At 36.0% G+C, this 21,189-nt stretch overlaps 1 protein-coding gene across 5 annotated transcripts in view; it reads right to left on the bottom strand.

Annotated features, from left to right (window-relative positions):
• Positions 1 to 3,504: 3,504 nt before the first annotated feature.
• LOC125659005 (neuroligin-4, X-linked-like) overlaps positions 3,505 to 21,189 on the bottom strand; it is a 73,447-nt gene continuing 55,762 nt past the window's right edge. For all 5 annotated transcript variants that reach the window (XM_048890490.2, XM_048890489.2, XM_048890491.2 and 2 more), the window contains exons 2-6: positions 11,118 to 11,267; positions 7,728 to 7,916; positions 5,217 to 6,021; positions 4,982 to 5,085; positions 3,505 to 4,685 (exon numbers count right to left, since the gene is read on the bottom strand). In XM_048890490.2, coding sequence (XP_048746447.2) covers positions 3,781 to 4,685; positions 4,982 to 5,085; positions 5,217 to 6,021; positions 7,728 to 7,916; positions 11,118 to 11,267 — 2,153 coding nt within the window. In that variant the 3' untranslated portion in view covers positions 3,505 to 3,780. The remainder of the gene's footprint in view (positions 4,686 to 4,981; positions 5,086 to 5,216; positions 6,022 to 7,727; positions 7,917 to 11,117; positions 11,268 to 21,189) is intronic.

Genomic DNA, 21,189 nt, shown 5'->3' with positions numbered 1-21,189 from the left:
CTCATTTTTAGCTGCTACAAAGCATGAACAGGTTGCTTTTACTGAGAACAGTGAATGTCTTTAATTATTCGTACTTAGTCAAAATGTATCTTCATATGTTTCCTAAAGATTCAAATAACTTAACATGGTGATACTTCATCCTTCAACATTCAGTGTAATTATCTCCAAAATTAACAGAAAATCGTGAATAGGTGATAAATAGTAATGAAAAACAGCACCCCTGGCACTCCATAAAATAATAACTTGGAACATACATGTACGTTTTGTTGATTTCCCTGGTCTTGTACCAATTAATACCCGTTATACGCGATATCCAGAACTCCACAAAAGCATTATTCATATACATGATCATGAAGAGAATGTCTTATTGGAAAACGAATCCTGGTTTAGTTGGCTTTTAAAAGATAAGATTTAAGAATCGGTACGTTGATTAACGAATTGTCCTGAAGAAATCCTTACAATGTTTTCCTTTGTCTCCAGCTCCCAATGTTGTCGTGTCTTGGAGCTCTTAATATTTGTAGTTTTATACTCTTTAAATCTATTAGAGGGAGGGGGCTTTTTCAGATTTCCATGGCTTGTGTACACATGCTACATATGTATGTATCAAAAGCAATGCGATCTAATTTACAAGCTTATATCGCTTCCAAAACATTGGAAAACCAACATTGTTACCATTTTAAAAAAAACAACCCATCAACATTCCATTTAATTAGTTTAAAATCTGTAGATTTTCTTCGTACAGTGCAAGATAAAAACCTACCCCTTACTGCCCCTAATTTTCGTTTGACACCCCCTGATATATATTGTTTACTGTGAAATCATGTATGCGCACTCACGCGAAACATCAAAATGCTAGTGCACGAGAGCGCTAAATAAACAGTAGAGTGAGAGTTATTGAACTTGCCTTCATTAAAACATATAACAGAACCAGAGATTTGTAGGTTTCATTATATAAATATTAATCTCAAATAGGAATGCCTTTGAAAAGTATCTGTAAAACGGCAAAACTTAATATATTAGTTTTGTTTGCAAAAAGTTCGCTGAATTAGCTGAAATTGATCGAATAATAAAGGTGTTAATCAAGATGATTTATTAAAGAAACGATAGCGAAACACCTGATGACACAAACTTACGGAGAAAAAACATTGCATCAAAAGCTTTCAGTTAAGATAAAATGTATGATTCAGCGTTGGCGGCGAGTCGTTTTTTCTGATTGCGGTGTAAATTATTCAACTTATTGCCAACATTTCTTGAATTCTTGGTCTACATGCTAGTTACGTTGTCGTTTGAGAAATGTTGATTTCAAATGAAAGGGAAATAAAATTATCAATTCGTGATAGATAATTCTAGAAGATGAACTAGTGATTAGGAGATAAATGTGACTAGTTCTTATTCCATGATGGGCCGCAACAACTACTGCAGTCATTAAGACTTCATTTATTCTTTTGCGTTTTATTTTTCAGAAGTGAATTCAATCATTTCTTGTTTATAATTATCAAAATACCAAAAAGATCCGAAATTCGTCTGAGATACATTATCATATAGAATTGTACAAGTAATATCTAAGTAAAAATCAATATAAATTCGTATTTGTTATATGGTATGTTTTTCATTTTTTTAAATAACGAGTCCTGTTGATGACTACTATATGACAGGTATATCGCAGAGTTCCGGAACTGAGTAGTAGGGAAAACCAAACAGTGTTCTGCAAGCACAGTTCGACACTATGAAGGAATTTATCATTCACAAGAATGACTCTCATCTTTGAAGTCTAAGAGCACACATTTAGTACTTAAAACTCGAATTTAATTCTAAATGGAAGCAAAATAATTTTGAACGCCCTTGTTGTCAAATAAATGTGGAAGATAAATGGAATTAGGCTTAATAGAAGCCCATAATAGTAAAGAATGTACATGTTTTGTATCGAAGACATGAATGATTTTGATAGAGTCCCTGATACACAAAGAAAGATAACCTCTATATACATCTATGCACCACTTTGATATCGCATTTGTGTTTTGTAACAATATTGTGGCTGGGAGAATGCTGTTGTGTAATACTTTAATATTTTGTATTTCTAGTCAAGCGGTTATGTATCCCAGCCAATCTGGTGCTGGTACCGGGGTCATAATACTTCGACGAGCTCACTTTTGATCTCCGTCAGACTTTTCCATGATCTGTACCTGTTATGAAAGATAGATTTGGATCAAAAGTGAGCACGGTACGTTTTCAACATTTTAAATAAATGACAATCTTTTATGAAGCCAATCTAACAGGTATATTTCCAAGAAAATATTGCAACTTCATATGCCGCCAAAGTCCATCATATAATAAAAGCATGCATTTGTTCGGAAATTCAATTCGAACTATATTCCTGTATCTTCAGCATTACGAAATTCGCCTCTCGCTTGCTAAGCGAGAGACAAGGATTACATAGCTTTGTACAATGATTAATAAGGTATATGCAACTTATCTTTATCTCCTGTATAGTAAGAGCTCCGTCAAGCGGCGCATTTCCTTGCAACCCGAGCACGGATTCAAACGGTTCTCCCATTGACTTGGTTCCCTGTCGCCATTTTCACCAAAAAAAATCTTTTATGCTCTCCATTTTTATAAGAATATAAAAATACTATTCGAAGAAACTGGTTTTCTCATGTCCCGCAGCTTTGTTATTTTTCTTGGCAATTAACAATAGAATACATATTGTTGGATTTTCACAAATCTTACGACTAAGATCAGAAATTTGTATCCGCGTCATACTCACCTGAGCGCAACTATGCCCTGGGTAAGAATGTCGGTTCTATCACCTATGCATAGACATGTACTTAATTGTGTTCATTCAGAAATATATGGGTGAAGAATTATAAAAGAATGACAGTATTTTGAAATTTTCATCTTAATCGTACGATTGTTTAGTGAAAAGGGGTCCTGACCTTTAAAAATCCTTCAAAACCTATTCAATATCTTTTTCATTGGAATTAGGAATTTCTGAATACCAGATTAAAATTTTGAAATCCTGATTTGATTATGAAATCGTATTGATGTCTGATATCTATCTACGAGCTGATACATTTTGGGGATTTTGGTCACATTTTTTTAAATTTGTAATCACTTCACTATCTGCCATTTTGGATCTACCATACACCACCTCTGTAGTATAAGTAGATTCTTTATTAAAATCCGGATTTCGTTTCAGACTTCCACGTACAATTAAGCATCCTGTATTCAAAATCCTGAGATTAGACACGATATTCCCCACAAAAGACCATGACCTCATTCTTTTATGCAAGTTGGATACATCTTGCACACAAAAATCCCCAGACATTGACCTTGAGTTTTCGCTCAACTGAATTACGTCCTTTATAAAGGATTTAATGCACATTCGAAAATAGACTCAGGAATATACAAACATTAAGCTGCCTTTAGGAACGAACGAGCAAAACAGTATAAATATTTTCTACAGAAACCCTGTTATAAGGGGAGTAAGCAAGTGTAAAATAGATCTTCAGTTTGTTATTTTAGTTTTACTACGCATACAAAATATAGCTGATAACAACAATAAGCAATGTTTTAATGTACAATGACTACAAAATAATGGGTAAATAATTCAATCTGTACATTTTCAAAAATATTTCAAAATGGAATACTTTGTATTTCAAATTTACCCATTTCATAACATAATTTTGTATGAAATAACGAAAAGTGGAATAATGTCGATTTTATTTTGTCTTTTTTGTGATATCACTCGATCTACGTGTGAACAAATACATTCAATCATTGTCAAACAACAGTTATCGTATCGTGTGTTGCTGTCGAATTTCGAACATTGTTCATTTTGTCTTTTGATTTTGTATTATTGGCTGCATATTTGGAATTTGAAATAGTTCCTACATTAGCGTCTCTCTGTATCACTGGCGCATCTTTCTGTAGTGTGGGCTGAAGACCAGATTTATTATTCAGAGCGATTCTTTGGTTAACGCCTGAAGATGCGCACGATACAGTTGATAAAGATTCGTGCGACGATTCTGGGGCTAAGTCACTGGGAGTTTTACTTATCACAGTATATAAAGGATTACTTTGAATATTAGGTTTACTATGCTTTTCAACATTTGGGTCACGGTCGGGTGGTTCTTTGATAACAGTTTCCTCTTTCAGAGACTTGTGTCCTCCTTCAGGAAAATCATTTGGGTCGCACGGTTCCTGCTCTAGCGCCTCTCGATTTAGTCTCTGAATCCTTCGTCTTTGGTAATAAACAGCAGAGAATAGCAATATATTGATGAATAACAGTGAACAGCCAATTGCCACAGTTATACTCAAGGGGACAGAATTACTAAGGGTGGACTCTTGGCTAGCCTTGGTCTTAGCGGCGGGTTTGATTTGTCCCGGAGAATCGTCACGCTTGGTTTTATCCTTGTTGGTGCTTTCTGTGTTTCCGGGTACATTGTATCCTCCGTGTTCCAGTGGGGGTGGGGAGGGTGGAATGGGTGGGTGAGGTGGAAAAATCTTTTTGAAGTTTGTAATTAGTCTGTGGGGCTCATCAAAGGTCGCCATGTTGTTTTGGTCTGTGAGGTCATGTTCTCTGGGATCCGGATTGGGTTTTGTCAGTTTGTTTAGCTTTGGAATGAGGTCTAACCAGAGCGATAATTGTTTTCCTTTATAGTGACTCGATACAGATGTATTTGAACCTGAAATATTTGTAAAGAACCATTCAAATTTTATAAGAAATGCACTGTGTTCTCTCTGCGATTGTTGCGTTTTTACAGATAATGTTATTTTTCATTATCTTATTAGTTTTGAACAATTGATGAATGCATACAAGTGGCAGCATACATGCTGTTTTGTAAATAAATGTGCACAGTGAATTATGCATACAGTGCATCATTTGTTTTTAAGATATTTAGTAGTCTGAAGTTTAAATTAAATGTAAAATGGTACATACACCAAGTATGCACACTATAAAATCTTTAATATAACTTTCTACCAAAGTGAAGAAATCTTTGTTGATTCCTGTTGTACTGTGGCCAGCCAGGATCACTCCTAATTTTCTGTTCGAATGTCTGCTCGCCATCAGGTTTGTTTGGGTCCCTAAAGCAGAATGTTCAATTTAATTAGAATATAATTGTTCAAATTACACTTAACCACGATGATGTGGCTTCAGAGCTGATTGTAAAACAATATTATTGAAAAAATCTAATGAAAATACTGTAACGGAATACCCAGTCTTTGCAAAATTCGTCCAGTATCTCATCATAGTTTCACTGAGTGTCTTCTCCCGCAAGGTAAACTTGTCGGAGAATGGTGACACACCCTCTATCAGAGGAGCCCCAAATATATATGCCAGTTCATCCCCATGGACAGCACTGGTCCAGTTATGATACTGCGCCGTGTCGGACACAGTAGCATGTGTAAATGCGTAGAAATAAGTATCTGTGTTTAATGAATGTTGTTGAGTCATTTTAATCAACGGCGCCACATATAAACCGTCGCTGAGAAGCTGCAGAACATTGTCTCTACGTGTTAAATCGTCTTGTACTGTATCCCACGAAGTGTACTGATGATACAAAATTTCATATATCTTTTGACGATTATACTGGAAGTTGTTCAGGACAAACGTCCGAATTATCTGTGACTTCCTGTGTTCGCTGATTCCATCTGTCAGTTCTTTTTGCTTCAAATACATATATGCTTCATTACCCGTGACTCCAAACATGACAGGTACCGTAGTAAAAGTATTATGTGATTCCTTCATTAAGTTTTCAACTGAATTTTTGAATATTTCTCCGTAGGGATTGGGTGACGGGGCCATACACGAATGATATTTCGGAGCACCTGGTGAGCTGTTAACGAGGTCATGCGCACTACGACTTTTGAGGCACTTAGTGAGTCCTTCTACGTCATTCGTGAAGCTGGAGCAGTTGACATTTCTGGCCAACCAATGAGCGCAGGAGTGAGCATCATAGGATACCGCCCATGGACTCAAGGCTGATCCACTCTGTATAACTGCTCTTTGAAAATATTTTCCTAAAATTGCATAAAAAGTGAATTGTATAAATAAGACTTGGCACAGTATGACAATATGAAGTCACCGGGTAAAGTAGAGATATGTTCATAAGACATTAATGGCTTGCCGTAGGTGGTCAGAAGGGTAAAAGAATATGTGCACAAGGTGTAGTAAGTTTAATGTTGTACAGATATGTGTTGGTCAAAAACAAATAAATATTTTTCTTTAAAGCCGATACATGCTGTGATATCGCTGCCTCGGCTCAAAACCGTAATCAAACAAAATAAAAAAAGAGTTGTGTTGAGGTAAAGTTCATGTAACAATTTTTAATATCAAATTCAACGTAGGAGATCTACAGCTTTTATGGAACGCATGGGGTGCAAGCAAACTAGTCCATACAAGAACTGCGTATCTCAGTACTATATCTATATCAACATCGTACAAACTCCTTTACTATTACAGGTTACCATAATGATAAGCAACTTTTTGTGTCCATTGTGAAAGTTTAAGCTTCCCTTCTCCATAGATTATGTGTGGGCGATTTTTATTCCTGATCCATTTGTCTAGGATCTTGTTAGTAACCTCTGTGTTATGTATGAGTTAGCTATCATTTGTGTACATCCCGTGGGGATCCGGGTTAGAATAGATCCTCAGTAGCCCTTGCTTGTCGTAAGAGGCGACTACATGGGGGCGGACCTTCTGATGAGACAGCAAAAACCGAGGCCTCGTGTCACATGTGTGGCACGATAAAGATCCCTCCCTATTCAAAGGCCGTAAGCGTCGAGCATAGGACAAAATTTTGTAGCCCTTTACAGACAATGGTGACGTCTCTATATGAGTGTAAGATTCACGAGTGGGACGTTAAACAATATATAATCAATTAACCGTCTTGTAAACTGGGGATGGATAATCCTCCTAGACGCCTAATCTCACCACTGGTGTTTCCAGGGGTCTGTACTGTCGCTGTTCTCGATTTTGTATGTAATAGAATTGTCATTGGGTAAAATACTGATAGCGACCGCTCCTTCGCCAGAGTCTTACGGACTAACCGAGGTCTTGTGTCACAGTAGGCGTCATCACGATAAGGAACCCCTACTACTACATGGGCATGATACCCTAGTATTGGTCAAATTCGTGGCATTTCACTGCCTGAAAGACTTCAAACGAAGAACCAAAACGTATCTATAGATTTGATGAAGGCATCAGCGGATCAGACATGTGAGGTCAAGGTCAAATGGAAAAATCAGAGTCCAAAATATATGCATTGTTGTTATGTTTACGCCGCGTTGTTTACAGTATGTGTATATTATGAGGATGTCACCTATATGTTTATCAAGAAATGAGCTTAAACAAAACGAAATGGGCGATCAGAAGATAAAGACGGACGTAACCTATCATTGGGTCAATACTGTCTGATGTGTTTCATACCGATTGTTAGGCCGTTCTTGGTACACTGATTTTGACTATGGATGGCTCCGTCTACCTGATCAAAATAGAGGGCTCACGGCGGGTGTGACCGGTCGACAGGGGATGCTTGTTCCTCCTGTGCACCTGATCCCACCTCTGGTATATCCAGGGGTCCCGTGTTTGCCCAACTCTCTATTTTGCATTGTTTGTAGGAGTTGTAAGATTGATCACTGATCTTTATCTTCGCCTTTCATGCAGGAAAACAACACTATATGCCCCGGTCATTTACAGGGTGGAACATAGTAAACCAATGATTTACCTTTCTCTGTGAGGGAGGAGAACATCAGAATATTGACCAGGGCAGCTCCGTGGCCGTGACCAAACAATGTGACTTTCTTAGGATCTCCGTTGAATGCGGATATGTTGTCCTGAACCCACTGTAACACGGCCAATATATCCATCAAAGCTTGATTTCCCTGCGCCGAGCTGTGGCCAGTATTCAGGAAACCTGCGAGAAAAACTTAATCATGAAATAAAAGTGGTCAGAAAGTAAGTAACTCTGCAGAATGGTAGCCATTATATAATCGGCTGTCAGTGACGGATTTAAGGGGGCGCAGCATGTAAATCGAGGTGTCTTGCTTAGAAAAATGTAAACGATAATAGAAGCAATAATTTCTTCCATTCTCAGAGAAATAAATGACAAAATCTTTTAATTGATTATATAACTTTTATTGGGAGAACTTGCACTTTTTCCAAAAATCCAATAAATTTGTGTCATTTTTATTATTTTCCCCTTATTAAAAATGACTGGGGAAAAATAAAAATGACTGCATACAATGTAGGCTACATATTTCAAACCCTATGAAATCTAAAATCCAGATGCATTTGGTGGCTGGACCCACTGGGGGCCGCCTTGAGGCCCCCATACCCCCTCTTTCATACAAATGTACAGTTGCGCCCCCCCCCCCCCCACCGCGATTCCTGGATCCGCCCCTGGCTGTGGAGCCTAGTGGATAGGGCGCTCATTTTTATCCCGGCGCCGCCTCAAACCTAAGTAGTGACTGTTCCTTCGACAAATGCCCAGCATCAGAAGTGAAAATGACGGGTGTTTTGGTCTTTAAAATTGAAGGTTTCGTGTCACCGTAGGTGTTGGTACGATAAATAACCCTCACTGGTACAGTCGTAAACGCTAAGCATAGATCAAGATTGATTGCAATTCACCGGAAGCTGGTGACGTCTCTACATAGTGAACAGCTCTAGAATGGGACTTAAAACTACCAAGAAACAAAATTCTAAAGTCATAACTCAGATATCAAAATGGTTAATTTTTCAGCCAATAAATTTTGTATTTGATAATCAATGATTATTGCATATATGAATTCATCATTATAATTCATCAATATAATTCATCAATATAATTCATCAATATAATCACATCAATATAATCACATCAATATAATCCCATCAATATAATCACATCAATATAATTCATCAATATAATCACAATATAATCACATACACAAGACAATTTACCTCTTCGAAATGCACTGCCATTTGATAAAACATCTTTCTGATTTTAGAGAGAGGGGGTGGGTGGTGGTGATAAAACATATTTTAACCATTTGACCTGCATTGAGAGGACAGAAGTGCACTATAGTCGTTACAGTTACAAACATGGTGCACAGAAAGTGAAAGGATTTGATGTAAGATGTTGGATTTAGTGGGGACACATGGCGTGGAAACATGCCCCTAATGGTATTGAATTTTTTCAAAAACAATTGTTTTCATATCGAAAGAGGGTGTTAAATAAACTTTTGTAGGTGTCCCTATAACTACGATAGTATAATATTTGTGTGTTTTTCCTCCTAGCCATTGTCAGACGTCCTCACTTACATACAGTGGACATGGGTATAGAAAAAGATGTATTTATTTTTTTTTTACTACATTTAGCATTGTTCGTCAAAGAACAAACTTGTTGGACACGAAGCCTGTATAATCGTACTATTCTTACACTCGAAAACAAACTGATTATATGGGTCTGATTGTCTGTCTGTCATACTGCGGTTTCCGGAATGCTACATGTAATTCGAATTATTAGGCTAAATTTGAAAAGTCGTTTGGTTGCTTAACCGACTGTGATAAATTGCTCGGACTCAAAACGTTTTCACGCCTTTCATTAATCAGTTCTTTTATTCTCTCTTTTGTAGATTTTATCCAGGGACATGATGTGCATCTGTTTAGCTTAGTTCCTTAAGTCTTCAAAAGCTTTCCGCTGCAAAATGTAGTCCCTTTCAAATACCGTACAATGTATGCAGTGCAACATACTTGATTATATTTTTTTTGATGCGGTAAGAGGTTAACGATTTATCTACCATGCTGAAATAAATTCTGATAAACATTCTAAAATTGGCGAGACATGCGCAAGTTTTAGCGCAAATCTCAGGAACGAACGTCTCAATTAATTAATAACTGTAGTCACCTTCTTCTGGTATTGCCCGGTGTATGATATGATTTTGTAACCTCGAAACTTCTCAAGCTCAGTAATAATAAGGACATAAATATCTGCTCTCCTAAAAATATCTAATTATACGTTTTTTTTGTTTTGTTTTTTTTAAATATCTCGATGATTGCAGAAGATGTACTGCAGTGAATTGATGGTAACCCTCACATTCCCAATATACTTCTGTTTAAATATTAACTAAACTAGTTACCCTGTGCCACACTGGGGAACTGCAATCCCCCCGCTGAAAAAGAACCCTCTAAAGAGCTACATCTTAATGAGAAAGATTGGGGCAGAAAACTTCATAGGCTGTTGGACTTGTGTCCACAAAGTCCCAAAAGTATATAAACCGCGTTAAGTTTGAATTAGGATTTTTAAGCTTGGAATAATATTTTAACAGCTACCCTCCAACATCCAGAAGTAAAATAAACCACAAACCCAGAGTATCAAAGGAGTCCGCTTTCTGTACTCTGGGACGTTTAATATTACCTCGACGTCTACATTTGAGTGAAAGATTAAACAATATACAATCAATAAATCAATTGATAGTATCTCAACTAGTATAGTAATGATAAGATTGTTTAAATATTGTTTAACGTCCCTCTAGAGAATATTTCACTCGTACGGAGACGTCACCACTGCCGGTGAAGGGCTGCAAAATTTCGGCCTATGCTCGGCGCTTATGACCTTTGAGCAGGGAGGGATCTTTATCGTGCCACACCTGCTGTGACACGGGACCTCAGTTTTTGCGGTCTCATCCAAAGGGCCGACACATTTAGTCGCCTCTTACGACAAGCAAGGAGTACCAGGTACTGGGGACCTATTCTAACCCGGATTCCCACGGGGCGTAATGATGAGAGAGGTATTCACCAAATGTGTTCATTACCCCCCCAGTTATAATGTATTAATATGGTAGAATAAAAGACCAGGGATTTAATAATGTATTTTCAAATCGTTCATTTGATATGCCATTGCGCGGATGTCATCTTTTAAAAGCACAATGGGTTGCGATGAAAGGAAACAAATAAATTTGATTCGATGTTTTAGTTAACGAGATGAGAAATGACATGCCTTGGTTGCTGTAGAAAACATTTCTTTGAAATAAAATGGTATTGAAACATATTAATAAACAAATTGTAATAGGTGTGTTGATGGTACATGTATGTCACCATTTAAATTGGTACATAAAAAAATCCCTCACGTACGTACCAAGGACACCCAATCTGTAATTAATGGTGATGACTATCACGTCCCCATAACTCGCTAAAACACTTCCGTCATAAGCATTTCCGGTTCCTATTTCATACGATTCTCCATGGACGAAGACCATAACGGCAAAGGGCGTGGTGTCGGTCCATTCTGAAATAATACCAAACACAAGCTTGTAAGTACTTCAAATTAGACATTCAGATATATGAAACATAGTTCAAAATATGTGCAATTTCGATTCTAAATTTGTAAAAGACCTTAGTATGACGATATAATACCACAGATTCACCTTAAATCATTGCTTGTTCGACATACAACCACCGTTTTATTGTACTGCATTGACGACTTTCAGACACTGTACATGTAAATAGAATATAGATGTACATGTATATTACACTATGTAGAATGCACTTTACGGTTTAGGCCACTAAATCTTAAAAATAAGAATGGTCTTGTAAATTTCAGATGTAGATCCCTGTGAATATACCCAAGGCGTACATGAAATTGAACAGGACAGATGGAATTGTGAAATTAAATCAATTTAAAATCTTACAGATTCTTTAGTTATTCATTTGTCACGCCTAGTTTCATTTTAAATGATCTTGTTTGAGAAGTGGTTTGTATAAACGGAGATATGTTAAGGGGGAAAAAACGAATTTACGATTTACAGTAATAATAAATAAACAAATCAATTTCAGTGTGTGCTTCAGAAAAATAAAATGTTTACTCGAGAGACCACTTAATGCTTTAGAAGTTTAAAAGTTTTTAAAGATTATATAATCATTTCCCTTAACTGTGATTGTCCTGGAGGGTGACGTATTGCTCAGACGTTGTAAAACCGGGGGAATAATTTGTAAGAGTTGCCGAAGTACAAAATGTACATGTATGTACAATATCTTCCTATGGGAATAAACACAAGATAATCGTTATTAGACAGTGGTTTATTTAATGTTGAAAACTGTGACTTTACGAAGTAGAAATTTAGTATGTTTATTTAAAGATTTTTTTTCCTGTGGGCACCCCGTTTGATCTTGTGAAAAGGTCAAATGGACTCATAAAAGATTAAACGTTGAACTTCATTAATTAATTTTCAAACGGGACACACGCCATGCATCTTTATTTACAGCATAATCGATAAAGAATTCGGTTTGAAAATTTGTCATGTGTGTTAAGAGTCTTGCGAATCATCTTTGATTTTGACGTGGAAATCTACAAGCCATTACGTATTGTATAGAGAGGGAAACTGTCAATCTTGTGAAGTCTACAAAATACGCATTAACGTCGTTTATCTCCCATACGGTCATCCACTCTAGGCGTTCTCATTAAAGTTTTACATCAACCAATTCTCAGACTTGCATTTTCCCCTCGTATCTAATCCACTAATGGAAAACTTAAATGTTACATTACGTATAAAGACCAAAGAAGAAAACGACCCCTTTTAGATTCATTTTATGAGGCCTTTGGAATACAAGATGCCCTATGAAATCATAATTTAGACTGAACTTGTGATGCAGTACCGGGAGCGTTTCCGCTAGTTATCTAATCACCTACAAGAATACCCAAATTTTACAAGAAATAACGGTTTCTCTAACACTGTTATGTCTCTCAGAGATGAATACTTCAAAGCTAATCACCTTCCATTTTCTTTTAAGCAAATGATTAAATGGAAAGCCAAATTTAGATCGTTATTCTAGTTATTGCATGCACTACTTAAGATATGCCAGTTTCAGAACATCTTGAGGTGGTTTGACTACACAGTTTATTGTATTCACAGCGTCCTTGCAGTACAATGCGAAGTCTCGTTAGACAAATCATGATGGTAATTTCTTTTATTCTCATAAATGTAGGGAAAATTATTGACATGACCATGAAATGTACATTTCAAGTACATGCATTAAATAATATTCTTTTTTTATATACACTCGTAGACTTTTTTTTTTAAAGCACAATAATTTGACCATTTATTACTAAACCTTTGAACACATAAGGTATTTATATATATATTTGTGTTGTACATTGGTTCTTGCATTGTATGCACCATCCGGGAAACAAAGTCATGAATCTGGTGTCTAAACTGTATACACTGTACGGCTACATTTATTGATAACCAACCAAAGCTTTCCTCAAGAAGAATCCTCTTGACTGTAATTGAAAATCTACTAAACATAGCATACAATATCAAATTCAGTGAAGGTGTTTTATGTACTTTATTCTTGAAATAGCAAGGTTGTCTTCTACCTTTAGTTTGCACACATTATTATTGCCTTCATGTGTATAAAAATAGACGAAAAATAAAGTTTTGTCCAGTTTATTATCAAATGGACTTTAATGTACATATTGTATATCAATAAAGAAAATCTGCCAAATTCTCCATATTTCATTACAGTTTTGTGTTTTGGCATTCAAAGATAATTCATATTTGAAAAAAACACTTAATGTTATTTTCAATTCACAAAGACCTTGCAAATCCTCTTATCTTTCAGCCATATAATGATTCTCTTTGGGTAGGTCATTACACCTTGAAAGAGTTTCTGAACGCAGCACGAAATTATTTAATTATGAAACATATTATGATATGTTATAAGTATACACATGTATGTAAAAAAAGGCAGGCAATATGCAATTTTTAATTTAGCAAGATGTATTTGTGAAATACTGATGCCTTCGGATTACAACAAAGTGGAACTCATTAAGTGAATAATTTTCAAAGTAGGTCAGAGGTCAATTTTAAGGTATCAAATTTGGTATCAATAGAAAGGTGTTCTTACAAGAAATTAACATGCTGAATATGAATTGTGCCATTGGATATGGCTTATATTAGATTTTTTTTTTTAAAAGTAAGTCGAGATGTACCTCTTATTTTGTAAAAGATATGACCAAGGTTAATTTTTTTTCGAAAATGTCCAAAAATTAAATCAATGATCAAGGTCAAGAAATCTGGTATCGTTGGAAATATCCTCTCATAATAATATAAAATAAGTACCTCTTACGATTTGAAAGATATGACATATTCGAATTTTCTAAAAGTAGGTCAGCAGGTCAAAGATTTTGGTGTCAATGGAAATATTTTGCCACAAGAAATACACATGCCTAATATGAAGGTCTACCTCTTATGGTGAAAAAGATACGACCAATTTTAAACTTTTTGCCACAGACAGACGGACGAACAACAGACAGATGGACAGGTCAAAAATCATATGCCCTGAATCTTGGATTTTGGGGGCATAAAACACGTTTTTCAAAACTTTATTTCAATATATAGATATTAACAAAAGATTCTGGCGGATTTGAACTCGGGATCTGTAGGTCACTAACCCGATACTTTATCCAGTGAGCTACGGTAAGAGAGATAGAAATATGTATGTAATTTCACAAAACATTTAGATCACCATATTGTGACATAGTGTCATAAAAAGTGCAAGTCTTGGTGTAATGAACTAGCTTGATTTTGAACTGCGACGCTTCCCACCAGCATACCTCCTGAAGCGACGCCCTAATTTCTAGGTTACCGCGACAGGTATACCACGCATTACAATCAAGTAGGTTACCGTGACAGGTGTACCACGCATTACAATCAAGTAGGTTACCACGACACCACGCATTACAATCAAGTAGGTTACCGCGACACCACGCATTACAATCAAGTAGGTTACCGCGACACCACGCATTACAATCAAGTAGGTTACCGCGACAGGTATACCACGCATTACAATCAAGTAGGTTACCGCGACACCACGCATTACAATCAAGTAGGTTACCGCGACACCACGCATTACAATCAAGTAGGTTACCGCGACAGGTATACCACGCATTACAATCAAGTAGGTTACCGCGACAGGTATACCACGCATTACAATCAAGTAGGTTACCGCGACAGGTATACCATGCATTACAATCAAGTAGGTTACCGCGACAGGTATACCACGCATTACAATCAAGTAGGTTACCGCGACAAGTTATACCACGCATTACAATCAAGTAGGTTACCGCGACAGGTATACCACGCATTACAATCAAGTAGGTTACCGCGACAGGTATACTACGCATTACAATCAAGTAGGTTACCGTGACAGGTATACCACGCATTACAATCAAGTAGGTTACCACGACAGGTATACCACGCATTACAATCAAGTAGGGTACCGCGACAGGGATACCAGGCATTACAATCAAGTAGGTTACCGCGACAGGTATACCACGCATTACAATCAAGTAGGTTACCACGACAGGTATACCACACATTACAATCAAGTAGGTTACCACGACAGGTATACCACGCATTACAATCAAGTAGGGTACCGCGACAGGGATACCACGCATTACAATCAAGTAGGTTACCGCGACAGGTATACCACGCATTACAATCAAGTAGGTTACCACGACAGGTATACCACGCATTACAATCAAGTAGGTTACCACGACAGGTATACCACGCATTACAATCAAGTAGGTTACCACGACACCACGCATTACAATCAAGTAGGTTACCACGACAGGTATACCACGCATTACAAGGAAGGAAATATACACGATACATGTATAACCAAACACTGTCCTATAAATTAGGATTATATAAGCTGTTGTACATTTTGTCAGATGTCCATACATATTTGCCTTGATAAGCATATACCACCTTACTACTTACCACCATTATCAACATTTGTTTTAGGTCAATACGATGATCTAGCTCCAAGGACGAGGTAAATATTGTACTTCTCTAGTCGACATTGTATTGACCGAGAAAATGTCAGTTATTGCTTTATGGCATAATTGAACATTTTAAAAGATCGAAACCTGCTACTAGAAATTTGAAATACATGTAATACCCGGTCGGTCATCTTTTTTAACAGCTAGTTTGAAAGACCTTGTTGAAAGTGATCAGAGACGCACGTTTTCAAGGGGCGACCAAATCATTTAAAAACCAATCGTATGTATTAGAGGATTATCGATTTATTTTTGTCCGGTGTTGGAAAAATCGAATATCATATTCCCCTTGATGTCACGTGGAGGTGAATACACATTTTTCTTGTTTCTCAGCCAATCAGAAAACTCGGAATTATTCAATTATGTAATGATCAAATTATTGATATATATTCAAAATACTTCAAAAGAAAATGTGTAGTAACGTTAATTAAATTAGCTAAGTTCAGTGATTTAAAGTCAAGAAAAAAAACCTTTTTTTTTTTTTTCACGAGTCAAAGAATTTAGTAAGTTAAACGAACTTCCATGGGTTCAAGGGCTGTGTGATAAATTCGTTATCCTTTGATTATACGTTAGCTTGTGTGCACTATATTTGAAGAAAATTGGTAAGATCTTATCGGATTAGAGAGTAGAGAGCATTCAGTTCTCTAATGACTGACTGGTGACAGGCAAGACAATTACTACATCGACCTTTCCGCGCGAGGATCCGTATCCACGACGTCTGAGAAACCTCATGCAACTGCAGATAGCATTCAATGTACATTTACAAATTATTAGTATACGGAATAAGCTATCTTGTGATTAATGTAACAGCCGCTTGTGATCCATGTAACCTCCCTCTCCCCCCCCCCCCCCCTCTCTCTCTCTCTGGCATAATCTGCAAAGAACTCTTGCACAATACATTATATGGGTACAAATTATTCAAAAATTTAGCACGACTGCAACATTTGTTGACATTCAAAACAGAAATAGTAGAAACAGTTACTAGTGTTTACGTTTTCATTGTTTACATAGAGAAATACCAGAAAATCTTTACACAAGCAAAGTGCCCTTGTGTTCGCTTGTTTAAGTGTGTTTACAATTGTACTAGAGGGGAAACACCTTCTTCTGTCAGTTTCATTCTGAAATGACACACCGAACTCTTCAGACATCCCCCGAGGTGATTGAAACAATGTCAGTTCATTCTCTTGAAAACGTAGCAAAACCTCCTTAAGATCCCGCTATGCCGTAAACAAATTTGAATGGAATCAAGTCATGTGTCAGAACAGAAGAGATCTAAACGTCAAGTTCTTAGAAATATCCCACTTAACTACCGCAGAACAACCAATCTCTTTACAGCACCCAGTTATCATATATTATTAACATGTATCGCATGTAAATATGCGAGTTATTTCAGCATAATATAGACCGATGCCAAGATAAATGTCCGTATTCTACGCCAAAGTCGACGACCATTTATAAAGTAAACAGGGATATTTGAAAGGTTAATTTCCTGATTGAATGATGCATATTGTAGAAGAATTTCGGATTTTTATAATATATATTGCTTTACTACAGTGTTTTGTCGAATCAGTTGCTGATGGTACGCAAATTGATTGATGTTAAGATTCTAATCGCCTAGAATTTCTATCGTATAAACATGTCTTAATATTAATTTCAGAGACACTGTTTGTATTTTTGTTTGACTTATTATCACACGTGTTCTTAATTGCTAATTCAAATTCACTGTTCATTAATTAACTCATCATATTGTATCATGTTGAAATGTATATTGCAGAATTGGTACATACATTGCAGATAATGAATGTTTTACAGTAAAATCGTTCGATATATTATAGGTATCCAAGCAAACTTCAAAAATATATAAATATCTTTGAACCCAGCAAATGAAATAAAATCAGCTGAATTGTGAAAATATCATTTTCCAATAAGTTTGCCTGTGGATCGAAACAAAACATGTCTATTACCTCAAGTATAGCATTTATTTGTAATTGATACGGCTTAGAAGGGGAACTAATCAATGCTATAGCACTCTTAAGGGAAATACAAAAAAATCCATGGCTTGCAAATATTTGGTTTCTTTCCGTGTTATTAAACCATGAATCGAGCGCCTCTGGTGAAGTCCTCATTTTCTGTTTGATAAAGAATTTTCATAATATTAATCAAATTTCTTTTGCTTTCAATATCAGAACATTGCAAAATGGAGCAAAGAAACCCAGAATATCAATGGGAGTCTTTTGCCTAAAGACTGAATATCTTTATCATTCCCATTTGGAAGAATTTTGTGATTTTATCGCTTGAGCAAATATTTGGCATTTATTGTGCGAAAACGCCCCATACATACAAACACTCACAAAACGGGTCTTTGTTTTAAGAAAAAGTATACGTCAGTTTCATGCGAATCACGCTTTTAAGTTTGTTACGTTTTGCATCGAATCATGTTAAAAAAAATCGAGGTGTTTATTTACAAAAGAGGCCTGTGTCTGAAAAGTTAATGCTTATGAACTATATCAATTTAGAATAATTTTGCCTCTGTAAATTATAATCCATGGGTTCAAAATCACCCGAGACTTAGTAATTCCGGATTCAGCAATTAAATACACCACAAGTTTAAGGAACTTGCCTATAAATGAATAAGAAACGAAAATATAGGTATCAGATTAAGAAAGTTTCACGATGACTTTGATTAACTTTCAATAAATGTTGAAAATGACATGATAAGGTGTGACCTTGGACATTTCTCACGCAGACTCATCTTCACAAGTCAAGGGTTATTGATTCGTTAATAATCATTAATAATCAATAACCCGTGACTTGTGAAGATGACCCAGACTTGGTTGAAAGTTATGTCTCCAAGTCAAGGATTTGAGCATGTAAAAAAATGAACCCTTGAAATATGGGAAGTGCGTTATACTCGGACAACATGGACCGACAAAACATATTCACTAGAGCTATGACTTTAGATTTTACAGGTGTAATACCCAAGAAAAAACCTTTAGATATACACGCTTATTTGATATTCTATAGAAATGATAAACTGGTAAGTTAATTGTAAATCTATGTACTGTTATTCCATATACATGTAAATCAGCTCGAAGCAGATGTAGAGAAACAACATTTTAATGCTATTCATTGCTTATCTCCCCTTGTTTATAGATTATGAGAAACAATTGCTTTATGCAACATTTCAGAGGGTTTTTTTTAAAGAATTATCTTTTGTACTACACTGTATTTTACATTCCACGGGGTTCAATGTTAAATTGATTACATTTGTATATGCAGGCAATGATTTTCAAGTACTGTATGTAAAACTTATACGGTACCAATTTTGATGCACCAGATGCGCATTTCGACAAATAATGTCTCTTCAGTGATGCTCAACCGAAATGTTTGAAATCCGAAAGAGCTAAAACTAAAACAAAAAATATTCTGGTGGAATATTTCCTATATTACTTATGTTCTTTAATGAAAAACCTTGGTTTTTGTTTTAGAAATTTATGTATCAAATCAATAATTTTTTTATTTATTTTTTCATACAAAATGTGCATGCATATTGCAAAATGACCAATGATTGATTTCTACGGATAATTCTGTAACTGCAGATGAATTCACAGTTGCTTAAGTACTCCTACGACTTCTGTTATTCGGTATTGTTGTCAAACAGGTTGCCTATTAGAGGGTTTTCTACTTCATACATTGACATATCATCACTGATGAAAATGTTGATTACGGATTCGGATTCATCAAATCTTTGTGCACATCAGGTAATTGTATATACATGTAACTAATTTGCTTATGACATCGAATTTTCAACTGTGCTGGGGAGGGGGGGGGGGTTACTGGAAGGGAGATAACCACACTTTGGTTACATGTAATAACACAATAACTATTAATGTAATTATGACTGGAATTTTGAAATGCAAAATGGTTTTGCAATTAACGGAACCAAATCCGTTTAAATTTCCTGTGTTTTTCCCCCTGCATTTGTTGTCCAATTGAAATAGATTAGAGAGAAATGAATACTACACTTAAATATTTAAGTCAGTCTGAGAATAGGTTATTTATATCATTTAGGTACATAAAATGTTACAAACAGTCAAGGATCATTCTCGTGTGTCGACTAATAATGTCTTGCGTGAGTAACAAATGACATTTTATCAGGCCTACACAATTACAGTTAATGGTGAATCTCTGAAAAATGTCACCATCTAAACGTGTAATACAATCTTCAAAAATCTATCATAATTACATTCAATTTAATGTTGCTGTTATAAGTATGGCATTTGCGACAAGCAAGCATTCTTAAATTTCAACAAAAATATAAAATCATATAACCGTTAACAAGGGGAAAAAATGTCCAGTAAAACGAAACGAACAGGTCAAAATATTTCAGTGTTTCAAATTGTGATCCCCATTTCGTCATTGCAGTGTTGGTGATACAGTTTGTCAATGAATAACCCGCTAAAACTCACTCGCAAGTAATGGGGTTTCTCAGTTCGGCCATTATCACGAATAATTCCATTACACACAGACGAAAGAATACTTATGAAACATTCCTAAACTGACTTCCGGTCATAAATAGTGAAACTATCAGCACAATGGAAAAAAAGCAAACAGAATTTAGATGAAAGACGTCTGAAAAATCAATGAGTGATAGAAGAAAAAGTCTGCAATGTGTTGTTCTAGAATAAGTGTTGTATGAAAGAGGCCATGAATTCTTAAGTCGTAGAGATCAGAATGTGAGTCTTTAATACCAGACATCGCTTTACCACACAAGAATTTGGTTTTTTGGTTCGACGAGTTTTATTATGCTTTTAAAAGTAAAGAACAGAAAGAGCCATAAAACGGAAGATATCATATTGCTCCCCAAACACATCAATTGCTTTTCTATATTACTTACATGATTTGAATTTCATTTAGCCAGCGTCAGACTTAATTACGTGAGCATGCAGCAACTGTATTTTTTAAAACAATGTCTGCAGTGTAACTTTTATCAAATTTGATTTATGAGACAAAGTCAGGGATATTGGATAGAGACGTCTATCACGTATGCAAATTTGATAAGGACATTTGTTCGGAATATTGTAGAGGTCATTTGGTAAATGTAACACAGATCCCTGCGTCTAATGCACGCGTACTTGTATGCTTAACACATGTTCTCCCGTCATTTCCTATTCGTTCAAATCATAAAGCTTGTGCTAATTAAAACATTACATCATGGCAAAGGAATTATATATCATCAGCAAGAATCGAAGAGAAAATTACAAGCATCAGGTGACAAACTACTAACGAACAGTCTCCGTGCACAGGTACTGCTGAACTGCTTTCATTCCCACTACCGAGTTATATGATACACAACAATGTTGTTTAT

Source organism: Ostrea edulis, chromosome 9 (assembly GCF_947568905.1).
Source record: "Ostrea edulis chromosome 9, xbOstEdul1.1, whole genome shotgun sequence".
In the NCBI taxonomy this organism is placed as follows: Eukaryota; Metazoa; Mollusca; class Bivalvia; order Ostreida; family Ostreidae; genus Ostrea; species Ostrea edulis.
Note: the sequence above shows the minus strand (reverse complement) of the source record. Positions and strands in the feature narration are given on the sequence as shown.